General features: G+C 40.1%; 2 protein-coding genes across 2 annotated transcripts; one reads left to right on the top strand and one right to left on the bottom strand.

Moving 5' to 3' along the window:
- Window positions 1-24,592, bottom strand: LOC5575521 (1-acyl-sn-glycerol-3-phosphate acyltransferase alpha). Its single transcript, XM_001661974.2, has 5 exons — window positions 23,785-24,592; window positions 1,236-1,414; window positions 1,020-1,153; window positions 773-954; window positions 1-712 (listed from the first exon to the last, which is right to left on the bottom strand). Exons 1-5 carry the CDS (start codon window positions 23,815-23,817, stop codon window positions 398-400), a joined length of 843 nt encoding a protein of 280 aa, XP_001662024.2. The 5' UTR covers window positions 23,818-24,592; the 3' UTR covers window positions 1-397.
- LOC110677169 lies at window positions 1,427-3,355 on the top strand. Its single transcript, XM_021848026.1, has 2 exons — window positions 1,427-2,519; window positions 2,581-3,355. Exons 1-2 carry the CDS (start codon window positions 2,440-2,442, stop codon window positions 2,840-2,842), a joined length of 342 nt encoding a protein of 113 aa, XP_021703718.1. The 5' UTR covers window positions 1,427-2,439; the 3' UTR covers window positions 2,843-3,355.
- Window positions 24,593-26,137: the final 1,545 nt, after the last annotated feature.

Here is a 26,137-nt window from a genome sequence, read left to right as displayed (position 1 = left end):
TACAACTTTAAAAAATAAACCATATTTATTAAACAAACAACTGTTTAGAGTAAACATGATCCCTCGTCCCTATAGTTCTAAAGTTTCTAACTGACCTTTGAAATTAAGACTAGAATGACGATATCTTATATGTCAACGCACGGTAGTTACTAGTATCGAAATAGTGATTACTAAATGAGCATCATTAAAGCAACGTTTTCCACTTATCACCCTCGAAATCAATTGACTACGTGACGTAGGTACTCGACTACGCGCCACTCAGACTCAGGTACCGACGATTCAAAGTGTGTCTGTGTTGTCATGCTCATGTACGAATCGAATTCCTATTAATACCTAAAACGGTTGCCCACAACACAACCGAACCCTAGAGTAGTTGTTCCCTTTTTTATTTTTGTTCTTACAGATGGCAGTACTGTTTCGCTTCCGCACTAAGTGCATCAAATTCCGCTTGCATTGTGGTTTGACATTTCTCCACCAGGGAATTGATGTCGTCTTTGGTCATGCCCTTGGTCGAGATCTCCGGTAGAATTTTAATTATCACCCGCCCACGGCCAAATCGTTTCTTTTTGTGGTCCAAAAAGCCATACTTGGACACGATGATGGGTTGGATAATCGACTGTGAATCGATGGCCACGTGGAACGAACCCTTCTTGAAAGGCAGCAGCGTGTCTTTGTCGTGACGCGTCCCCTCCGGGAATATGGCCAATTTGAGCTAAAAGTAACATATGAATTATTAACACACAAAAATCGATGCCATTGTCAATCTGCATACGTTATCCCGTTGGATGGCTACGGCTTCGCGCTTCATAACATCCTTCGCCGAGGTGATGTTTTTCCGATCGATAAAAACCACCCCCACCAGGTAGGAAGCAATTCCGAAGGGAAGTGCGTAAAACAGTTCCTTCTTCACCACCGGAACAATGTTTCGGAACTCACGCAGCAAACGAGACAGCACTGGAAAAAAAGTTTTAAATTAGCTAAATGAGGCAAAATTATGTTAGGGCTGATTTCGCACTTACTCACGATGTCGATGGCACTCTGATGATTAATGAGGGCCACCCCACCGTTTTTGACGTTGATGTTCTCCTTCCCCCGAATTTCGTACTCCACGCCGAACCATCGGATAATCTCGCATGCGACAATTCCCGGAATGCTGAAATTGGTAAAATAGGATAAGTTAGGAAGTTGGTCCAGCTGTTACCCAGCACCAGGTGTCATAAGCGACGAGAACTTACAGGGCGTTTAGAGGCCAACGTGGTTTGAAAAAGTATAGTGGAATTGGCACAACCATCACCATGAAAGACATCATCAGGATTGCGGTAAGCTTGGCGTAGTACTTGAAAGTGGGCCATACCAAGCTCAGGAGGATGGAGACCACCATGATTTGAACGCAGGTACTGCCCAGGAAGACATCCTGTAGGAAAAATAGAGAAAAGATTATTTTATTAGAAACATCTTTACAATTGCGATAATACTTAGGTAGTCTTAAAAGGTTCGGTCATGAGTAGATCAGCATACAATTAGCATATTATAAGATGCTTTTTTAGCCGAGTGGTTGGAATCCGCTGCTACAAAGCAAAACCATGCTGAAGGTGCCTGGGTTTGATTCCCGGTCAGTCCAGGATTTTTTCGTAATGGAAATTTCTTGACTTTCCTGGGCATTTAGTATCATCGAACCTGCTACACTTTGAGAGTATAATTTGTACTGTGCTTCCAAAAGTTCACCGACTGTCTGGCCGTGAAATCATTGATTACTACTCAAAACCATAATGCTCAATCACAGTTTGAAGCTCATATCCCGAAAACAATGACTATGATTATCTTCACGCAACAAAAACGCCGAAGAAAATGCTGACCAACGGAAACGGATTTAAACCTTTCCCAGAGGTAATCATTCGACAAGTTTTAGCATATCCTTCCCATGTAAACCATCCATTGCACGATGACAGTCATACCGGGTCTAGTCGAGTTTGGCAGTCTGGAGCAAGTTTATCCCTTGGTAATCACCCTACTCAAACGACTCGGAGCCTGGGGAAGTCGTCGCCGCCTATTTGGATTGTACGGTTTCTTCCTGTGTCATTTCTTTCTACGCCTACTACCTTCTGTCCTTTATCTGGACGCAGGGGATATTCATTCACTGGTTCGCCATCTTGGAGAGATCGTGTTCATCTCATTGCTCTATCCGGTGTTCATCGTGTATGTTTGGAAACTGCCGAAGCTGATGCTGCTTATTAAGATCCTTCAACGATCGTTTGCCGAATGTAATTATTGTTATTCATTGATGTATTTTGCAATACAAATTCTTTTGTGCACACAGATTGTGGCCCTAATCAACACCCAGTCTATCGGGAGACCATCGTCAAGACGAATCGGTTCATAAGGAACATCTGCCGGTTCTATTTCGCTTACACTGGGTTGAACATTCCCGTGTACATTATCATGCCCCCTGCGCTAACATTCTACAAGTATTTCACGTGGAGCAATTCAACTGAGCCGTTCTACTTCAACTTTCCCAATGAGTGATTGTTTTGTGAGAGGTTTTGGGCGAACCGAGCTTTCACTAACTATCTATCGTTTCAGACTTCCGTACATGGACCACTTCAACATGGGCCACTACATCGTCGTCCAATCGCTGATTGCACCCATCTTCTTCTGCAGTGCCCTATTCTTGGCCATGAAATCGATGGTGTACTACAGTCTGATAAAGTACGTATCACTTATGTTCAAACTGGTTATTAAACGCATCGAACTGCTGGACAATTCTGTTACAATCGGCGGAGGGTCCCGTTTGGAGTACGCCGTAGACGATGTAATTAGAGCCCACTATCTTGCGTTGCGGTAAGTGACTTGCTAGCAGTAAATTAGTTTTGAAATGTTTGCAATTATGAACGATTATAGGTGTGCGCAGTTACTAGAGGAATTGATCAGCCCGATTCTCCTGGCTCAATTTTTGGGATGTGTCATCGTGTGGTGTTTACTACTGTTCTACATTACATTGGTGAGAATTACTGATCCTCACAGTTGAGGTTAATCCTGGATATTCCAGGACGATCTTCTTTTGCTAGAAATGCTATAACTTGGTGACTTGCTTATATTTTTCAAACTACTCTGAAATTATGATCTCCAAGATCAACACCAAAGTTATTTATCCATATCTCTGTGAATGCACGTCTAATTAAAATTTTCTCTGGTTCATTTGAAAGGCATTCAGTTGATCTTACTTTGTTGGTATTTCGATAGAAACATTTATTTATTTATTTATTTATTTTTCAATATATTATGAGTTATCGTGCAAAAATTTGGGGTCACCTGAGACGCTGAATTTTGACAAAATGACTCACGGTGCCTTTTCAGGTTCGTCATAAAATAATTTGGAATATGTTTTCACCGGGGTTTGATAGCAAGAGTCACAAACATAAATTTTGACAGGAAAACTCCCACGGAATTATTCAATTTTTCCAAAATATTCATTAAAATCCTAAAGAGATATTATCCCTAAAGCGATAACAACCTTCGCGTTGTTGCACTTTGTATAACAGTCAGGCTTGATATAAACTCCTCTGGATTGCAAAGAGGAGGCGATTTTGCCGTTTTTATGAGGATAAAAAATTGAACTCAAAATTTTCAACGCAGATCTTCAGGCGATTCGAGTGGGATTGCAAAAAAAAAAATGCTGGTACTCTCTCTCTTGTTGCAATGATCATCTTTACTCATGCTTCAAAAAAAACTCTTGAGCGTCCCGTCCGAACAAGGCAGTCCTCGGGGAGTTGTGAGAGCATTCTTTTTTGATGGAATTTTTCTCTGATGTGGGTTTGTGCTGCATCTTCCTCGTTCAATTTTCATTGCCTCTCTGCTTAGCATTATGTGCTCCCTCGCAAAGAGGCAAAGGCAGCACGCTGCTCTAGAGTATGTTACCAAACTCTGATGATATTGAGGAGTATTATCAAGCCTGATAACAGTTGTGATTTATATGCTATTATTTTGCAACAAAGGTATTTTTTTTTATGGTATTCAGTTGGAGTTGCCTGACAGCTTAACTTGTCAAGGCTCTCGGTCTGGCTTTTGCCAAGTTTCCCGTCTACCAGGATCAATACTCAGACGGACTAGGCTATAGTGCCCACATGAACACTGTTTTTTATTCGTATTGGTAGTTTTTGAAAAATACACATATTATCTTGCATAGAAGCATTGTAAAAATCAGCATCTCCATCAGAATTTGTTTGAAATAGTAGTGTAGTAGTGTCATTACTAATACTGTCTAGTCAAAATGGTTTTGGATAATTTGTAATTTAAGTGCTATTTTGATTACTCCTGTCTTTTACGTAAGATTAGAATCTTAACCCGTATAGGCCTGAGTGAAAGCAAAAATACTCAAACCCCCACCACTCAGCGAATACTTAACGGATTGAAATAATTTTTTGTCAGTATACTGGACCACATATCTAGTTTCTAGAAATGGCCGGAGGAACTCGGGAATTCTTCTGTAGCCAGAGTTATTGCGGTGGGTTACTGGGTCAAGTCGGATAGGAAAAGGCGATTTTTTGGGACATGCCAAGTTATCTTTATTTATTTCTTATGGCATAAATTTTATTTTGCATAAATCATTAAGATCTGATATTCAACATTATAAATGAATAGTTTTGCAACGTTTAGTGTGTACTATATGCGGCCACTCGGGCTTAATGTCCAGAAGAACCGTCTCTAGATTTGTTAAGTATTAAAATGAAACAAATCTTTAAAAGTATAGATCGAACAAAATAGTTCACTAAAATGCGTTCCCATAAGCTTGACACAGATGTTAAGATAAAAATTGTGCACTTTACCATAAATTTGAAGCATCCCTGGGACCCGAAAACGGTCATTTATAGGATCAATTAAATGCAGTTAACATAATTCTTCAATTTAAGGGGCACAGAAGCACAAAACCCTTGTCACCCGACCTGACCCAGTGATCCACCGCAATAACTCCGGCCACAGGAACATTCTCGAGATTCTCTGACAACTTTTAGAAACTAGATATGTGTACAAGTATACTGACAAAAAATATTTTAAATCTGTTAAGCATTCGCTGAGCGGTGAGAGTTTTAGTATTTTTTCTTTCACTCAGGCCTTACTTACTTACTTATTTGGCTTTACATCAATTATCTTGATAAAGCCTCGCCAACAATATTTCGCCAATTCCCTCGGTTCATGGCCGCTTCTCTCCATCCTCGACTGTGACCCACGCTCTCCAGGTCCTGGTGTACCTGGTCCATCCACCTAGCTCGCTGCGCCCCACGCCTTCTTGTTCCGACCGGATTCGTGGCGAACACCATCTTTACAGGGTTGTTGTCCGGCATTCTTGCAACATGCCCTGCCCAGCGTATCCTTCCAGCTTTAGCTACCTTCATGATACTGGGTTCGCCGTAGAGTTGAGCGAGCTCGTGGTTCATCCTTCGCCGCCACACGCCGTTCTCCTGCACGCCGCCGAAGATCGTCCTTAGCACTCGGCGTTCGAAAACCCCAAGAGCTTGAAAGTCCTCCTCGAGCATAGTCCACGCCTCATGCCCATAGAGGACTACCGGTCTTATGAGCGTTTTGTACATCGTACATTTGGTGCGGGGGTGAATCTTTCTTGACCGCAGTTTCTTCTGGAGCCCATAGTAGGCACGACTTCCGCTGATGATGCGCCTTCGTATTTCCCGACTAACATTGTTGTCAGCCGTCAGCAAGGACCCAAGGTAGACGAACTCGTCCACCACCTCGAAGGTATCCCCGTCTATCGTAACACTGCTTCCTAGGCGGGCCCTGTCGCGCTCAGTTCCGCCAACCAGCATGTACTTTGTTTTCGACGCATTCACCATTAGCCCGACTCTTGTTGCTTCGCGTTTCAGGCGGGTGAACAAATCTGCCACCGTTTCAAATTTTCTCCCAATAATATCCATGTCGTCCGCGAAGCAAACAAATTGTCCGGATCTCGTAAAAATCGTGCCTCGACTGTTAAGTCCGGCTCTCCGCATGACACCTTCAAGCGCGATATTGAACAACAGGCACGAAAGTCCGTCGCCCTGTCGTAGTCCCCGCCGAGACTCGAACGAACTGGAGTGTTCGCCCGAGATCTTCACGCAGTTTTGCACACCGTCCATCGTTGCCCTGATCAATCTTGTGAGCTTCCCGGGAAAGCTGTTCTCGTCCATGATTTTCCATAGCTCTATGCGGTCGATACTATCGTATGCCGCCTTGAAATCGATGAACAAATGGTGCGTAGGGACCTGATACTCACGGCATTTCTGGAGGATTTGCCGCACGGAAAAGATCTGGTCCGTTGTCGAGCGGCCGTCGATGAAACCTGCTTGATAACTTCCCACGAACTCGTTTGCTATAGGTGATAGACGACGGAAGAGAATCTGGGATAGTACTTTATAGGCGGCGTTTAGGATGGTGATTGCACGATAATTTTCACACTCCAGTTTGTCGCCCTTTTTGTAGATAGGGCATATAACGCCTTGCTTCCACTCCTCCGGTAGCTGTTCCGTTTCCCAGATTCTGACTATCAGCCGATGCAGACAAGCGGCCAACCTGTCCGGGCCCATCTTGATGAGTTCGGCTCCGATACCATCCTTGCCAGCGGCCTTGTTGTTCTTGAGCTGTTGAATGGCATCCTTAACTTCCCCCATCGTGGGAGCTGGTTGGTTTCCGCTGTCCGCTGTGCTGACGTAGCCATCGCCTTCGCTGTCCTGACCTTCTGTGCCTGTGTTCTCTGCGCCATTCAGGTGTTCATCGTAGTGCTGCTTCCACCTTTCGATCACCTCGCGTCCGTCCGTCAAGATGCTCCCATCCTTATCCCGGCACATCTCAGCTCGCGGCACGAAGCCTTTGCGGGATGTGTTGAGCTTCTGATAGAACTTCCGCGTTTCTTGAGAACGGTACAGCAACTCCATCTCTTGGCATTCCACCTCTTCCAGGCGGCGCTTTTTGTCCCGGAATAGGCGGGTTTGCTGTTTCCGCTTCAGTCTGTATCGTTCCACGTTTTGCCGCGTACCATGCTGCAGCATTGCAGCCCGCGCTGCATTCTTCTCCTCTAAAACCTCCTGGCACTCCTCGTCGAACCAATCGTTTCTTGAGCTCCGTTCCACATATCCGACAACGCTTTCGGCAGCGTCGTTAATGGCTGCTTTGACTGTCCTCCAGCAGTCCTCAAGAGGGGCCCTATCGAGCTCGCCCTCATCCGGCAACGCTGCCTCAAGATGCTGCGCGTATGCATTGGCGACATCCGGTTGTTTCAGCCGCTCGAGATTGTACCGGGGCGGGCGTCGGTACCGTACATTGTTGATGACGGATAGTTTTGGGCGCAGTTTCACCATCACCAGGTAGTGGTCGGAGTCAATGTTGGCGCCACGATAGGTTCTGACGTCGGTTATGTCGGAGAAGTGCCGTCCATCGATCAAAACGTGGTCGATTTGCGATTCTGTCTGCTGAGGTGATCTCCAGGTGTACCGATACGGGAGGCTGTGCTGGAAATAGGTGCTACGAATGGCCATGTTCTTGGAGGCGGCAAAATCTATCAGTCGTAGGCCGTTCTCGTTCGTCAGCCGGTGGGCGCTGAACTTTCCAATCGTCGGTCTGAACTCCTCCTCCTGGCCAACCTGAGCGTTCAAATCTCCTATGATGATCTTGACGTCGTGGCTTGGGCAGCGGTCGTACTCGCGTTCGAGCTGCGCGTAAAATGCGTCCTTGTCATCATCAGTGCTTCCGGAGTGTGGGCTATGCACGTTGATTATGCTGAAGTTAAAGAATCGGCCTTTGATTCTTAACTTGCACATTCGTTCATTGATCGGCCACCACCCGATCACGCGCCTTTGCATATCACCCATCACTATGAAAGCTGTTCCCAGCTCGCGTGTGTTGCCGCAGCTCTGGTAGATGGTATGATTACCTCTAAACGTTCGCACCAATGCTCCTGTCCAGCACACCTCCTGCAGCGCTACGATGTCGAAACCGCGGGTCTTCAGTACATCGGAGAGTATGCGAGTACTTCCAATGAAGTTGAGAGATTTGCAGTTCCACGTACCGAGTTTCCAATCGCTAGTCCATTTTCGTCGCTGTGGTCTTTGCCGATTGTTCCGGTCCGTATTCTCTCGTTGACGTTCCTGTGCTGATGTGTTTTTACGGTTGGCTTGCAGGGCCTGACACCAACCCCCTAGATTTCCGGAGGACCATTCCCCCTAAATGTTCGGAGGGCCATAGTGCGCAGTTTAGCTTAGAGTCCTTCTCTGGCACTCGGACGATGATCAGCCGCCCCTGACATGGGGAACAGACGCTGTTGTGAGCCGCTCCTAACATGGAGTACAGACGCTCAAGGTTTGCAGAAGCAAAAGCAAAAGCAAACCCCCCCTTCCCTGTCAGCATACGACCAAAGTTCCCACCGGGGGTTGGTTACCCGATCTTCCCCAAGGTTACTCGTACCCCGGCCAGTACCACGAGGAGGTAGGGATAGGAGTTGCTGGGCAAGAGGCTAAGGACCGCACAAAGGGGTCTATTTTATTCCTGCAGGTACACGAGGTACCAATGGTACGCCATGCCCAGCCATTTACCGTGCCCAGGCCTATACGGGTTAAATGTCAATTGTCGTCAAGTCTTAACAAAATTGGCTGTTTAGTAGTAGTTGTAGTTAATTTTGTTGTTTGTTGTTAAAAGTATTTATTGGTCATTACGTTCATATATCCTTAAAAAAAAGTAATTTTCCTTGTCTGTTCAACAATTTCCCGAAACTAGCAAGTGTACCCTAATGATTGATCTCAGCGTCTAACTTTCAATAGTCATTATTATACTGAATATTAAAGAGCAAAGTTACCTTAGGCTTCTATTACAGTCTCCTACAAGATTCACTTTTCGGTGGCAAATGCAATGCTTCACAACGCCTACATTCTACTTGTAATTTTTGCGAAAATGAAGCTGGAATTAGATTGTTTATACCATTGTTACAAAAAAGGTATTCCTTTTTAGGGTAATGTAAAAACCATATTAAAATAAGATTGTCGCCACTTATTTCTACTCAGTGAATCTGCTAGTCATTTTCCTCGGAGTTACACATTTAAATTGTTTCACCGACCTCAGTAAAATTTTTCGCCGAGAACCCAACAGCTGAGAATTCGGTAATTTTTAATGCCGAATCTCGGTACTTATTTTACCGAAATTTCGGCAATCCGAATTTTTTGCCGAGATCTCGGCGAACGTTACCGAGATTCGGTAAACGTTTACCGAGATCTCGGTAAAAGTTTTACTGAGAATCGTCAAATTATTACCGAGATATCAGCTGTTGGATTCTCGGCGAAACCGTTTAAGTGTGTATATTCCCTACGTCGTATATGATAACGATGTATCTAGCTAGCTAATAGTAAGAGTAGCCACTATAGGTTACGCCTTTGGTGTCCATCTAATGGGCTAATGGGTTGTGCCCTCCCATCGCGGCAAGGTCGCATAACCAAGGGGAGGCTATTATTTTGCAACAAAGATATCAAACCAAAATGTCTTACTCAAGAATCGTCTTAAAAAAATACTCGACAGTTTTTGTTTACAATATAGCCTTTATATAATAAGGTAAAATCAACAAATTTACATAGAAGTCGCATAATAATGATGGCACTATATTTGAACCGTAACCACAATTTGTAATCGGTATATCTCAAAATCCAGATAATTTTAAAACTTGGAGACATCAGTAAAGTTGATCTGGAGATGGAGTGCTATCTAATGGTACCTCATTCAATTCGGAATCTGTTCGCTAGGTAGGACAAGCCTGTCCATTTAGAAAAATGGCATCCTCGGAGAAGTTACTCAGTAGCGCAAGGGCTATCATATCATCATATTTCATGGCATATATAAAGATAGCCTATGAGCTACTGCACCATTCTGCCGAAGACGTCATATTTCAAAGTGGTCGAGCTCCTGAGATATTTGCAAAACAAATGTTTAAAGCTCAGTAGCGTCACCTGATGGCAAAATTAAGAATCAACTTATTCGATTAACGATTTCCCTTGGCTTATTAAACAACTTTGTCAAAGACGTCATCTTCATAAATTAGCAGAATTCTGAAATATATGCAAATAAAAAAGTTTCAAACTTCAAAGTTTAGCGCTGCCTGTTGGCAATATCTCGAATTTCTTGGATTCAATGATGCTAGCCTTTGAGCCATTGAAGAAATTTGGTCAGGACCCTGAGATATCTACAAAACAAAACATTTGGAAATCTATATATGAATGACCACCGAATTTCGGCCCTTGATCTCCTAAACAACATTGTTGAGGATGGTTTTTCTATATTAAACTCTTATTCTACCAAGGGGGTGAAAACTTACGCCAACCACCAAGGGTACAAAAAAAGTTGGAAGTGCAACTGTAAACATGCATATCTCGGTCGTTCTCGAAGCGATTTTCAAATAAAACTCAGCAATGGAACCTATTCAACTATTCAAGATTGATATTCATTTTTGCGTTTTTGAAATATATGCGTCTACCCAAAGTTATTAAGCAAAAGGTACATCCTAGTTTAAAAAAAAACGCATTTCTTTCCACAAATTCGACAATAAAACAAAATTTATAGCGATGATATGTAGTTTTTTCGACATTTATTTGCTTGATTGAGTATAGTGAACATGCTTAAGCAGAAATTGATTTTTTTTGATTTAACTCATTTTTTAACTAAAATATTACGAAAAACTATTTTCTGGACCCTTTGCCTGTAACTCAAAATTCAAAGCTATGACATATATTGTTTTCGACATGAAATTGATTGTTAACTTCAAGTGAACATGTTTTATAAAAAAAAAATGAATTTCAGATAACACTCAAAATTTATTTCACCCAGAAAACCACACAAAAACGTGATTCCAGAACTTTTTTGTCTGTAAATCAAAACTGAAGACTATGATATGTAGTTTTCTCGGCCTAAATCTACTTGTAAAAGTCAAGTTAATTTCTTTGGGTAGAAAAACATTTACTACACTCAAAATTGTTGTTAACCTAGAAAACAACACAAAATCCTGTTTTTGTTCGTCTGTAATTAACAACTCAAGGATTTGACGTGACGTTTTTTTTTTGCAAGCAATATATTTTAACAGTTACGTGAATATGTTCGAGCAGAAATTGAAATGTTTTATTACACTTAAACTTTCCTTCAATGTTGATTACCAAACGATCTAGCTCTAAAAATACATTTTTGTGTAGTGTTCTAGGGAAAATTTTAAAGTCCAACCAAACCTTTTTTTACTCAAGTGTATTCCATTGACTTCTACAAGCAAATTCATTACGGAAAAACTACACGTTATTGCCTAAATTTTTGATTTACATACGATAAAGAAAAGCTAAGAAAACCCCGTTTTTGTGTTGTTGGGTAAAATCAATTTTGAGTGTAATCTGATATTAATTTTTTTAATCAAACATGTTCACTTGACTTTCACAATCAATTTAAAAATCGATAAACCTAAATGTCATCACATTGAATTTTGAGTTACAGGCAAACGGGTGCAGAAAAAAGGGGGTTTCCTTATATTTCAGGTAAAAATTTTTTTGAGTGTAATCAAAAATTTCAATTACTTCTCAAAAATTTTCACTTGACTTCTACAAGTAATTTCTTGCCGAAAAAACTACATGTCATAGCCTTGAGTTTTCATTTACAAACGAACAAACTCGGGTAATAAGTTGTTTATTGTGGTTTTGTAGATACAAACAATTTTGAGTGTAGTCAAAAATTTATATTACTACTCTACAATATTCACTTGACCTCTCTTGTCGAAAAACCTACAGGTCATAGCCTTCAGTTTTGATTTACAGACAAAAAAGCTCAAGAAATACGTTTTTGTTTGGTTTTCTGGATAAAATAAATTTTGAGTGTTATGGGAAATTATTTTTTTTTACTAAAACATATTCACTTGACTTTCACAATCAATTTAATGTCGGAAAAATTATATGTCATCGCTTTGAATTTTGAGTAAACGCAAACGGGTCAAAAAATTGGGTTTTTCGTAATGTTTTGGGTTAACGACATTTTGATTATAGTTAAAAATTTCAATTTCTGTTCAAATATGTTCACTACACTCAATCAAGCAAATTAATATCGAAAAAACTAGTAGTCATCGCTTTAAATTTCGCTTTTTTGTTAAATTTGTGAAAAAATGCGTTTGTCAAAAAACTAGGAAGTGCCTTACGCTTAATAACTTTGGAGAGACGCTTCTATTTCAAAAAAAAAAATCAAAGATGAACATCAATCTTGAATAGGTTCCGGTTCCATTGATGAAAATTGTTTGAAAATCGCTTCACAAACTAGAAAGATATACATGGTCAAAATTGCACTTCCGACTCTCTGAGGGGGGTTGGGAGGTGTTAATCTAGATCGAGATATTCCAATATATAGCGCAACAACCGTTTATTTTTGCAATAAAGTTTGTTCCGAAAAGTATCTCTTGATAGTTTATCTTGTACGCTCTTGATACAACAAGTTTTGTGATCAATCTACCTAGCAGATAGATACTAAAATATGTTTTATGATATGTAGACATATGGTGTTTTAGATAAAGTTGCTGCAGAACTCGACCATCTTCATGTGCAGTAAAATAAGTATTTTCCATAGAAAAATCGATAATTCAGATTCAAGAATAATTTTTGAAAATAGGGTAAAATTTGCATTCTATTTATGTAAAAAATTCTAACTCCAAAGTGTTAATTTTATAAAAAATGTTTAATGGATGCAGTGAATCAGTTCACGGACGACAAAAATAATACACATCGAAAAAAAAAAAAAATTCATGAAAATTCAGAAATTAAACTTAAATTCCACAAAAAAAAAAACAATTTAGTATATTTTTGAAATTTTCACCAAAAAATCTTGATAAGAAAAAGATGTTTGGAACAAAGTTTCAAGATGTATTTCAAAATTTGACCAGAAGTTGTCCTTAGAAAAACTTTTTTATTAAAAATTACCATCATGAAACTTTGACCCAAACATCTGTTTTCTATCAAGAATCTATGGTAAAAATTTGAATAATATGAAAAAATTGGTTTTTGTGTAATTTAAAATTTAAGTTTTATTTTTGAAATTTTCATGAAAAAACTTGTTTTATCGTATTTCTTTCTTGTCATCCAAAAAGTTCGCTACTCCTTCTTCATACAACATTTCTCTTTAAAATTATTTCGGAGTTGATTTTTTTTCTTCAAATGAATTTCATGCAAAAACTAATAGACTATTTTCAAAATTTATTCTTGAGTCAAAATGATCGATATTTCTATGGAAAACACTAATCATACCAAAAATATGTACAAAATTAAATCCAAATCGAAGATCGAAGATTATCGAGCACTATTTTTATTTTATTTTTTCAACTCATTCTGGATGGAATTCCTCACCTAAGTTATTATAAAAAGACACCGACACCGTCTTTAGCCATTTAGCTGCACAGACTGTGACTTAACACTAGACAACGGACAAACATGCTCCAGCGGCACAGCCGAGAAAAGTTTCAAGGGCTGAGGCAGGAATCGAACCCACACCCCATACCACAATGCGCTTAAATGCCTGAACATACTAAATGTACGGCCACGAGGCCCACATTATGGACTTATTTGAATGAAATTTCTACAATTTTTAGATATACATATGAATTTATACACTTAGTTTTGAATAATTTTTCTAATCATGGGTTCAAAAGCAATAACGGTTTTACTAAAGTGTTTTTTTTTTACATTTTTTTATAACTTACATAAATCACTTCAAAATTGAAGTAATAGCTTCATGGTATCTTTTGCAAAGGTATAGATTTTGACGAGCTAAATCAGTTTACCAAAGACAGGTTTTGTGTTTTCAGATGAATCGTTTATAATGTTTATTTTAAAAAAAAAATCACTTTAATTAAACCGTTATTACTTTTGAACTAGCTATTTGAAAAATTGTTCAAAACTATGTGATATAATTCAAGTTCTGTCTAAGGTGCTGTCAAAATATCATTCCAATTGGTTCATAAATAACTGCGATCTATCTCTCTAACGTTGACTTTTTTGTCTGAAAAATTGAAAAAGTTGCAAATGTATTGTCCAATACTCTATGCCGTTGTATTTGAATAAACCCTAAGAATCATATATTTAGAATAACTTTTTGCTAAGATATTATTATTTTTTGTGTTTTGTTATGTTTTTGCAAAAGCATTCATCACGTTATCTGTTGGAATAAAAAATAGGTATTTATAAATGAAAAGTCTCCTTTCGACAGATGATAAAAACTCTTTCGTGTGTCTTATTTATCAAACAATGGAGCCTTATGAAACCAAAATCGAGCGGTAATTCTTAACTTCAAAAGGTAGAGAGCTGCTCTGTTTGATCCTTCGACCTTGATGCTTGCTCCTGCGGGGGCGGGTGACGAGGGTAGGATCAAACATGTCGCACGTTGGTCGAGTAGTGGAATGAAAAAGCAACACCTTTTTTCATCGCAACATTCATGTTTCAATATATATTATACTATGAATGTATAAAATAACACTCTTTGTTCCATAATGTTGTGGAAAAATATGAAGTTGGTGCTGTCCCATATTGGAAAATAAAGGCATAACAGTCTCTATATAATCTTTCAATCCAAATAGCGATTGCAAAACGTAAATTGTGTTCAAGTTTATATTTTTGGCTGATCATCATAAGCAAAATGAGTCATCTTTGCGGTAGTGCTAAATGAATATAGCATGCAGGAATGTATTAGAAAATTATGAACAGTTGTGTGAGAATGGTAAACTTTAAACTTTGAGCGCTATTTCTCAATGCCTACTTATTTCATATGGGACAGTTATGCTTTTATGGGCAGTGCAGTGTTCAACAAAGCTGTTAGTAGCCATCCAAATGCCTCAAAATGTGTAACTAACAAATCTAACGTCTCTTTGAATTATTTTAAAGTATTGTGGGTATGAACGGAAGTCTACTTTGCAAACCTAATTCCCAAAAATTAAGTTGTTGACTGTTCAGGATTTGAAGTACAAACTAACAAGTATAGGATATCTTTGGGTCAACAATTGAATGGATTACTATAAATAATTCTATGTTGCTAATCTGTGATCAATTGGAACCAATAATGATAACTAAAAAGTCGGAAATTTTTGGAGGAAGGAGAACCCATGCATTTATAAGCACAACTAATCCGCTCGGTTTTAAAGTAAATCGTACCTAAAAGGAAAGTAACTATGCCATAGCATTTTCAGCAGAATGATATCGTATTTACGGGTTAACCTAATTCCCTTCCTCTTCTCTAAAACAGAACGCAAGCGGTGTCGGAGCATAAACCACGCTAATTTTGTGTGAAATTGTTGCATTTGAAATGCTGGCATTCTCATTTTTCGGATCAGAGCTGACTGAAATTGTAAGTAGTTTTTAATATGTCACTTATCCGATAAAGCTAAAAATTACAATCACATCTTCGTTAGAGCGAATCATTGTCACATGAGATCTACAGCTTCCAATGGTATGATGCTCCCATGACTGTGCAGAAGAAAGTGCTGCTGATGTCCGTTCGCGCTCAACAAATCGTCGGAATCACCGCATTTCGGTTCTACTACGTGAGCATCGAACAATTTGGCAAGGTAATGATGCCCAATCAGCAATAGAAGCAAAAAGAAGCAAAACTGTTGCCTAATAATTGCTCTTCATTTTTCATTTGCAGGCCGTCCAAACCACTTACTCATTCTATCTCGTTATGCAGAAGCTGTTCGAATGATTGGTGATTCAAATTTTCATTACAGCAGACATAGTTTGTAAAGAAACGTCCCAAGTGTTCGCGTGCGAAACGTGAACGAATGCAAATAAAAGTATCATTCAACTTTAGTGAAGCGATCTCAGTAGGCGAGTGGCCCTGAGTGACAATCAAAGATCAATGCGCACACTTGGTTTGTTTGTGTTGTAACGTAACTGCAACCGCTCTTCTCCTGGTAACCGTCATAGTAAACAAAACTGCCAGTCAGTGCCTACTACTCGTAAGGTATCCATCATACAACTTTTCTTCAGTCAATGCCTTTGTTTACTCTAAGTGTTTCTCTGACTACTCGTGGGTTGAAGGAAATGGTTCTTAATGCCACTCGGTCATATGAGGGGTTTTTAATAGGAAAATTCGAAATTTTGAAGCCAACCAATGATCTGTTTCAACGCGAAATTCACGTAACCACTTGAACATTCTGGAAGCCACATATTCATTCCAGCAGTATTTAGTTGCTAGTACTTAAAAATGGAATATAAATGGTTCCTGTACAAGAAATACATCAAGAAATGTGATAGAGAAAATTTCATTTTAGAAAATAAATCGTCATGAAGCATGCGTCTCCACAAATCATATTCAACTCTAAGGGTAATTACGTTCAATTAGGAAAATTCACTAAAAATCTTAAAATAGAATCTTCGAAGTAAATTTTTTAGGATGGAACCATTTAAATTTCAATAAAATATGGAAAGTTTGAAAGTACAATTTAAACCAACGTAGGGCATTTCACCTCACTTTCCCTCGCATACTTCTCGAGCAAAGTTTTCGCATATTTTTTGCCACAAGTCTGTCCTACTACTCTCATACGTAATCTTCACAATGTAAACACATTTGAATTGATGCTATTTTTTGCTTCCTCGAGACGGCAGGAGCAATAAACCGAACTTACGAAAATAAACTCATAGCGACGTCGTCGTCGGAGCTAAATGTCGTTGTCACACTACGGTCGGTGGCATCATACCGGCCGGTCGTAGCAGGCGGACGATTACCTTTCCCTCGACGCCAGTGACGCCGACGTACTTGTACTGGTAGTTTATAGCCTAGATAACAAATGGGACTAATCGTTGACACTGTTACGTGAAGTAATAATTGCACGAATTTCCCAAATGGACCCGGTCTAAAAATATAACACATTGAATGTTGGTAAAGTAGACATTGACCTTCTGTTAGGAGTGATGCCAATCGATAATCTGTTGGTACATAAATATTTGATGTGGGTGAATGTGACCCATCTGGGCAGAGGCTACATGGATCACCTGAAACCAGAGGACTGAGAAGTGCTAGAACAGAGACATGATTCTATAAAAATAAATATTTATCTCACACTTATACATCCATTAACTGTGAAGGATGCATTTTAGCTCTAATTCTCAGTTATTAGGCACCTAGTCAGACATGAACATATGATTGATCACAAAGGTAACACACCTAATACCAATTTTTAAAAAAAAACCTTGCTGTCAAAACTGTGGAGATGCTGTAGGGGTTTCGAGTTCAGCTAACAAAGATGGTTAACAATCCATCACAATCTCCATGGATCTTTTTGGACCTTCGTGAACCTTTGTAAACTTTTGCGGACATGTGTGGACTCTGTCAAATCTTGGTAGACATTCCAGTATTATTGAAGGCATTCATAATCCTTGGTAGACCTTTTTCTCGCTGAATTGCTCGAGTAGTGTGCAGCAACTTTACCCTTGGCCTCATACCCTCATCTCCCCCAACCCCCCTTACGGTATTTCTTCGAGGAGGGGCCAATGCATATAGCACAACACATGTAGCAGAAGTAACCTAGGCAAACTGCTTCTCATAGCCGACTTGAACAATGTTACAAGGGACCAGCCTTGAAGGCCTAATCCTCTACAGCCAACTCTTGATCGGCGCGCCATAGCGAGCATGCAATCTCTCACAACAATGGAACGAAGCAATCGAACACGACATGTTTCCTCCACACCAGCACAATTGGGGCACCCAGGAGATTCTGAGTGCCTGAACTTATGCAGGTACTGCCTATAGCAAGCGTGTTCTGACCAGGGAATGTCTGAAAACTCAGTGCAGTGCCAAAAACAAGCGTGCCACTCAGAAATTGATTATGCGTCTCCCATTCTTTGCGAGTAAACTCAAAGCAAGGCGCAGGAGACAATTTGTTTTTGTGCGAGACAAAGCAAAGCACAATCTCTACTCTTTCAGTCTCTTTCGTGAAAGCACAAAATCCTTTCTAGATTATTTTCAGCAAAGTATGCTTTGAAAGCGGACAAGCTTAATAAGTGCTTTGGAAAATCTTATTCTTGTGGATCTTGACATATTTGGTAAAGTCAGAAACATAAGGTGGTGGCGAATAATGTTCAACGTGTTTAAGAATTTTGACAGTCACATATTAATGAAATGAATTCAAGTGAATTTGTTTACGCGTGTACGAAACGCAAAGAGTGAAAATGAGACAACTCGATACCATGCATCCCAAAGCACATTGCCAGTCAGCACAGTCAGGGTGCAGTCCAGAGAAAAATACTCCTGCACGTCTCTTTCGAATTTTGGGTGCTATCTCGCAGCAGCGTGTGTAGCACCGAAAGAGATTTGAGTCGCACCCCATCCCTGGTTCTGACAGAAACTGCGTCAGGTGGACGTTTACTTCCCCATGGTTTCTTTTATACCAATGTACCACATTTGGTATTATCCGATGGGTCCATCTACTTTTAGTGGAGTTATCTCAGTCCTGCTGCCAACCTCTAAGCGTTGCCTCTTTACACGCGTTGCGAACTCCTATGGTACCTCTTTGGTTGAAGCATTGAACATCTTGCTTGATGATGGGCGTCGTCCCGGCTATGATGCACACGCCCTTTTTAGAAACCGTTCGGTATGCGCTTGCTACTCTTATGCACATGATCCTAAACGTGTTCATCAACCGCTTTAGGTTTCTGCCCGTTCTTAGCGGTTTTGACCAGATTGGTATGGGTAGCGCCAGGCTTGCGTTTGTTAGCAATTACAGCAGAGCTGTTAGACAGCATCCTTGATAGCGCCGCTATATCCGTAGATGCCCTTTTACAGGCATATTCAACGTGGCTTGCGAAGCTGAGCGTGTCATCGATCATTAACCCAAGATGCCCAAGAGATCGCTTGGACTCTATGCTGCAATCACCTACCGAGATAAGCGCCCGTTGCTCGGACTTGCGGTTGTTGTTACCTAGAACCCATCCATTCCTCAACTATGGATAAGGGAGTGCGCTGCTGTTAACTCTACTTCCTCCATTGATTCGCTATAAACCACAAGGGGGATGTCGCCGGAGAAGCTGTTTTAAGGCAACATGGAAAACCACTGGTTTCCAACGACACATTTGCAAGGTCTGTTAAAATAGGTATAATTGTTGTAGCATTTCGTTTGATAAGTTTGGCGGGTGTTTTATCAACTCCAACAGCGCTAATACAATTGAATTCTTGAACGAAATTACTCATTTCATTATATGTAACTGGTAACATTATGATAGAATTTGGAATAGTATTATTAATAGTATTTTTTTTTGTTTCATTATTGAATGCCAAAGAAAAATCATCGTACAGTTTATTTGGTATACTAACAAAGTATTTTTTGAAAGCATTACATATATCCAATGTGTTTTTAATGTTATATTATTAGATACGATTTCTGTAATACTTTTCCTTCGATCACAACTATTACCTCCATAAATAATTTCATTTAATATGTTCCAAACCTTTCTGATAGTGTTCCGATTTTCAGCAATCAAATTATAATAATGCATTCTCTTTTTATGTTTGATAAGTTTAGTAACATATTTTTTCTGTCTTTTATAGTTACATTCAATAATACTATTTTCTGGCCACTGAATCGTTCTTCTGTAAATTTGATCTCTCAACCGAATTTCTCTTAATAAGTTTTCGTTGATCCATGGTGCCCTGTTACCAATTCTATTACTCGAACGGAGCTCATATGAGTTACAATTCATAGAGTTTGTAATTATTTCTGTCAAACTCTCGAAACTCTCCACACCCTCCAATGATTGTTGTAAATCTATAGATATTCGATCAAAATCCAAACGAACACATCGACTTAAACCACAATTTACTGTAATACGATTACTGGATCCGAAGCTGATCAGTATGGATTTATGATCAGTAAAACTAACATCATCTAATTTCATGGAGAACGTATGATTACACAAATCAGTTACAGCGTGATCTAATATTGAACCTACATCGCCATTTCCATATGTAGTGTAATTTCTATGAATACGATTTGAACACGTAAATCCATTCGATTCTAGCATTGATAGATATTGTTGAGAATTTGTACTGAGCAAATTAATGTTGAAGTCACCAACACAAAGCATTCTTCGATTCGATTTAAAAATAGAATCTAAATATTGAATACTTTCCCTGAAAGGAGCATGTGGTGGTCTGTATAATACAGAGACTTGCATCGCAATGCCCTCCGCCCGCCTCGTATTATACTATAGCGAATCGATTGATGATCGCTATGAGTCTAACCATCATCAACGCGCCAATTCATGGTACCTATAGGTATAAAAGGTTAGGACTACAAAACGTTACGTCGATAATCAATTCTGCACCATTTCTGTGGATTCCAACAATAGTTGACATTTGTGGTTGATGCAGCGACTACCCCACTCCACTGCCCATGCAATAAAGTCATCAGCTATCACTACTGGCTGCCGATTAGTTAGTTCGGCTATCATCCTGTCGACCCTTTGGGAAAACTCCTCAATTAATCACCTTTGCACCTTTGGGGGCGCGTAACAACTGCAATAGAACACGCCATAGATTTATGGCGTGGCCTCTGCAACCGGCAGGCCAATTGCCGCCACCTGGGTGCCCTGCGCGCCCTTTCTAAGGTGGATGGCCTTATTGGCTACGTCGATGTCACACTGTTCTTTGAGGGCAGCCGAGACCTCCGCTGCATCGGTGACCTCACTCACATTTTTACACTAGAGAGTCGCATCAACCTCGTCGCCAAGTACTTCTTGTACCAGTTGCTTATGGACGGCACCCTTTTGCTTGGCAGTCTTCTTTAAGATTAGGATCATTCTACCAATCTTAATTCGCTTTATGCTCCACACATCTGCGTCCAATGGCAATAATTTCTCCGTGCTTCACATCGCCTTCAGAACCTCGGCGTATTTCGCTTCCTCCGTTTTGATATCGGAGGCCTCGCCTGAATTCCTACGTTTCGCTTTTTTCGGTTTGGCATTCTGCTTGCGCTCCGTTTTCAGTTTTCCCCTTTCTTCCTTTTTCCCGACTCGTATCCACGGGTTACTGTTGCCTTTCGTCCGTAGTTTCTGTGGATGCACTGCCTGGTTCAGGCTATCCCGTGGCTCTTTTTTCTTGGCTTTCTTGGCCTTAGGCTTGGTGTTGGCCTCTCCACTATTGCCATGACTTTTTTTCAAGTCTTTCCTGATATTGCTTTTGCTCTTCACAAACTTGATGATGACATCGAGTTGCTCTGCAGATACCTGCATTTTCGGGAGGTACTCCCTATTACAATTCATGACCTCAATTAGTCCCAGGCCATCGGTCACCTCACATGTTGCATTGGAGCGACCAGTGCCTGTCGTAATTACAGTATGTAGGATTTTGTCCACACTGTTCTCACTTAAGTTGATGTTGGTCGCCTCCTTTCTTGGCTGGAACCTTAGTCGGTTACTGATGGGTTCAGAAGCCTCTCCTTCACATTCCACTAGTTGTTTGTTTTGATGGATCATCTCTAATGGGTTCCCCTAAGAGCCGCTATCCATTTCCGCTGGAATAGTCACCTTTGTGATCCCATGGTTATCTATGCAAGCAGGGAGGCCACGCTAGGGTTGACATAGTCTTTCATGGCATCTGAGCCTACTACCGCCTAGTTGGAACAACCAGGAGACGGATCTAATGCCTGCCACGGTTTTACGGAACGGGAGCAGCTTGCGTCAATAGCCTACTCGCCGTTTCAGGCCAGTGACACCCAACCCTGCTAAGGGAGTAGAATGTCGCCGCATATTATTTAGAACATATACCGTTACTTATCCTAGTCGCTCCTCTAGCTTTCTCTAAGCGTTATAAGTGATCCAGTTTTCTCTGAGTACGCAGCTTCTGGGAGTCCCCTGGGACATGCAGAGTTCACTTTATCCGGCCATCAAGGCAACATTGAAGCATTTTTTTTTTATCGAATGTTCTCGAAATAGAGTTGTACGAAGTGAGAAGCTACCAGAAATCACATTATGATTATGTCATCGCTACAAAGGAGAAGAACGTGAAAAGCAGAGAACATCAGGCCATGATCGGAGTAGTTTAAATCAACCATCGGGGACTTAACCAAGTGGACCAGGCGTTAAGTAACGCACCTGGAGTCGGAATTGATCAGCTATCCGGAATCTTAGAACCGACCTCGGAGCAACATTGATCTTGGAGAATGTAATATGCTGGGTCCAGCGTCGAGAACTATGTACTAAATTGAGTAGATCGCAAAGTAGCACCTGTAAATGTTCGTCGCAATGCTTGTGAACCAGAAGTTACTATCCACCGGAATCGGCAGGACTGAGCTCGACATCTACCCGAATAGTATCGGTTCGGCACCCGACAAACATTTTAGCGGAATAAGAGTTGAACAAATCATTCTAAAGCACGTTTTGAAAGACTATTCAAATGGTCTGAGTAGCCTCAAAGAAGAAGACGGCAGTTCTACTGTCGATTCTTTAGAAAAATTTGAATTGATAATGAGAACTCATTTCCCAGGATCGACACCATGTTTGAATAAACAGCAGGTCTTAGATGAGGCAAGCCATGTATGGCTGACAAATGCCTTTCAGAAGGCTTGCGAAATTTTTTCACCAGCATGGGTTGAATGGGCTTTGAGATTTTTTAGCCCTTCAGATCAGCCGGGAAAGATGAATTCTTCCAAGCTTTACTACAACAGGGAGAAGAGACGCTTTGTCCGCTCTTATATAAAATTTTCAAAGCTAGTGTTACGCTTTCATACATTACTAAAGCGCAGCGAAAGGTTCGAGTTGTTTGCATTCCAAAAGCTGATAATTAGAATGTAACAACTCTCAAAGCCTTTAAGGACATATGGGAAGGAATCCCTGTCATGGCAGTGAAAATGGCTTCCTCACATATACAAACACATTTCCGGAAGTCCACATTATTTCTCAAAATATTTCACTTACCTACACTAAGTTCACTCCCAAATTGCTAACGAGACATCAGAACACTATTACCTTACGATTTCCGTAGGTTTAACACTAGTAGCTGGTAGAAATTTCATGAACCGTGCTAATTTTCAACACGGACGTTAAATTTTGCTACAATTGTTTACACTTATCCGCCTGCGAACGAAGAACACTTTTCGTCGAATTTTACCACTTTCGCGAAACGTAGAACCTCCAACACAGTTTACTTTCACTACTTGTTAATAAAAGAACAATTTCTGTTCGATTTTTGATAAAAACAATTTAAAATTTCACCAAACCGTGCTAAAAACAATCACTTAATCACAGCATTTCGCTTTTTTTATTTTTCTAATTTTACGCCGGCTGCTCGCTTGCAGGGCTGTCAGATACGTTGATGGTTAAATAGTTTTAAAATTTCTACAGGTGATCAATAATTCCTTTCACCTTATTTTTCTAAAACTTTTTTTTTATTTTTACTATTCTTTCAAGGTTCTTGAGAAATTAACAAAAGGCATTCTCGAGAAAAAGAGATTTACTGATAATGTTTCTGAAATGTCCTATATGATATGAGACAAAAACTATGAAATTTTCGAAGCATCATCATTATTGCGACGGATATTACATATGGTACCTCCTAGGTCCCCTCAAAAAAATATCCTAGCTACTCCCATGAAAACAACCCCCTCGGCTGACTGATCAGGCCAGGCAGGAAGGCAAAGACCGGATCGGTATGGGAACGGTAAGGTATCTGTCTCTACTTTTCGTTAACACCACACAACAATACCGTAACCCGTTCGGGACCGTCTGACTCTGCCACTCTGCCGCACGGTAGCATTTATTAAGCATTTACCTTTATTGTACTAATTATTGCCTCCATCGCCATGCCGCACTGCTGTATTGAGGAGGAAGTGGAACCGCTTGCGTGATGTGTTCTGGTATCAAATGTTCTTTTGATTGATTCGGATTGTCTGCTAGTTTGGCTAGTTTTTTGTAATACTGATACTATTTTGTAACTGTTTGAACTGTGCTTCGAAATGGGTAAACTGTTTGAAGGTATTGCTTTTGATTAATTGATATATGTTCACTTCACATTGACCTAGTTTTTCATCGATTTTCTGTTCTAATTGTCCTATAATTAAATTAGTTGGCTAAGGTTAAAGGTTAACTTCGCACCACATTCCTGCTAACAGAATACCGATTTGATTTTAATGAATTCATAGCATTTTCCCAGCACTTAGCTCTTAATGGCAATTATTTCAAACACGCACTTTACGTCGATGTGTTCCTCCTTCAAAATACCATCGTGTTTTGGCAGCATCAGGACTGTCAAATCTGTGCTCAAGGTTCGGATTTACGCTCTTGAAAAAGAAATCTCCAATTCTCACACTTCCAGTTCCATGCTTCCAGCATAGAACTCTCACTTTGCTGCCACCTTCGATGACGGAAGTTACGCGCGCGCACTGAAGATCACTCTCAAGAGTGAGTTTTTACGCAAACTTTTGGCGTATCGGTCTCTACCGATGTATCAAAACACCATCCAGTGGATTATCGTTAGATGAAAAAAAAACTCGCGTTTTTGTATGGATAATCTGAATGGAACTCAAGGCACACACAATGTGTTCCAAACGACGACCGAACCGCAACTGAGTTTGATGGCGTCGTGCGAGAGCGAACCACCATTCATTAGTCTCCGCTGCTCGTTACTGGCATTTGGCTGTGGCGTATAGAATAAGTGGCTGCTCGACACATAGGTATTGTTAGAATTCCCCTTTGCGTCTACCCTATCGTGCATGGGGTTACCTATCGGTGTGTGCGACGCGCGCGAGTTTTCTACCGTTACATGCGGTGAAGTAGGTCTGGCAAATAATAGTTTCGAGTTGTCATTAGATTAGATTTTAGAATTAGACCCCTTTTAATTTTCTTTTATCCCTACTAACGAGATCATCAACCTTTCGGTGGTTCTACTGAGGGCTACCTGGTGCTAAAATAGTAGTTTACGGAACAAGTTGCAGAATGATGATTTTTACAGCATGAGTCGTAAATTTATCCTACGAGGCTTGCCGAGTAGGATAATTACGACGAGTGCTGTAAAAATCGAGTTCTGCAACGAGTTACGTACAACATTTTTTGCAATTTCGTAGAAGACCACACGATGGTATCATAAATTATATAGGAATGCATACACTAACATTTTACAATTTCTGAGAAATTGTTGTGTTATGATTCATTACGCATCTCAAAACAGTTGCGTAATGAGAAAGCGTTGCGTAATGAATCATTACAGCACTGGTTTCAGTTAGGTAATGACTATTCCCGCACTGCATACTTCAGTGCAGGAAAGTAGGCCGTTTCATGACAGATTGGCGTGATGAAAAACAGCCTATTACGATGAGAAATTGCAAAAAATCTGTTTGGGAATTCATCTGCTAGGTGACGCTAATGACATTGTTTCTTTAATTTTCTATAACACAAGATTCTGATGAGCTAGGAAGTTGGTGTATTCAGCAAAGTTGTTTAGCAGAACGACGGCTATCTGGTAGTGTGTGACAGTGTTTAGGAATTCGTTTTTACCTTGATCAACTAAATTTTAGAGCTTGGATAGTTTATTTCGGGAAGTATTTACTTACCTTCTAGTGAAATCATTATAATTTTAAAACCATAAGCGACTGTACAACTTAAATGTATGTGAATAGCATTTTATTCAGACATTTTCTTTTCTATGTTTATTGGAGCACCGTGTAGATTTTGTGTTAGAAGGTATACGAAAGATTTGCAGCAATCAGATTATCCATAAATGAATAATATGACAGACCAAAATTCTTCAATTCCATGAGAGAAAAGGAGAAAACAATCGTATAGATCGTTTGATAAGAAGAATATATGAAATATTATTGGAAATTCATTTGCTAGGTATATTAATGCACTTTACTGTAAACGCATATTAATTATGCTCACGCAAATGTGTTGTATCCATGAAACTTACTTGTACCACTATAGGGGGAGATCCCCCAGTACCGGACACTTAAGGCATTAAATTCATATTTACAAAATAGTGGTTTTATGCGGTCCTTTTAACCATTCAATATATATGTTATCATTTTCGTATCGTGCAAAAATAAATTTGAAAATATAAATATGAGTTTTAGCTTTACATTTTGATGATGTATTTTAGTATCAAATGGGCCAGTCATAAAAGTTGGCTC

Source organism: Aedes aegypti, chromosome 2 (assembly GCF_002204515.2).
Source record: "Aedes aegypti strain LVP_AGWG chromosome 2, AaegL5.0 Primary Assembly, whole genome shotgun sequence".
NCBI lineage: Eukaryota > Metazoa > Arthropoda > Insecta > Diptera > Culicidae > Aedes > Aedes aegypti.
The sequence above is the reverse complement of the archived record's forward strand: the minus strand, read 5'-3'. Positions and strand labels throughout refer to the sequence as shown.

Bases quoted from the DNA above. Each gene is read 5' to 3' on its own strand.
- LOC110677169 (XM_021848026.1), top strand. From the start codon at position 2,440: ATGCCCCCTGCGCTAACATTCTACAAGTATTTCACGTGGAGCAATTCA. The intron at 2,520-2,580 runs GTGATTGTTTTG...CTATCGTTTCAG, and splicing joins TACTTCAACTTTCCCAATGA to ACTTCCGTACATGGACCACT.
- LOC5575521 (XM_001661974.2), bottom strand. From the start codon at position 23,817: ATGGCGATGGAGGCAATAATTAGTACAATAAAG. The intron at 1,415-23,784 runs GTAAATGCTTAA...TTTTTCCTACAG, and splicing joins CAATAATTAGTACAATAAAG to GATGTCTTCCTGGGCAGTAC. The intron at 1,154-1,235 runs GTAAGTTCTCGT...TACCAATTTCAG, and splicing joins CGTTGGCCTCTAAACGCCCT to CATTCCGGGAATTGTCGCAT.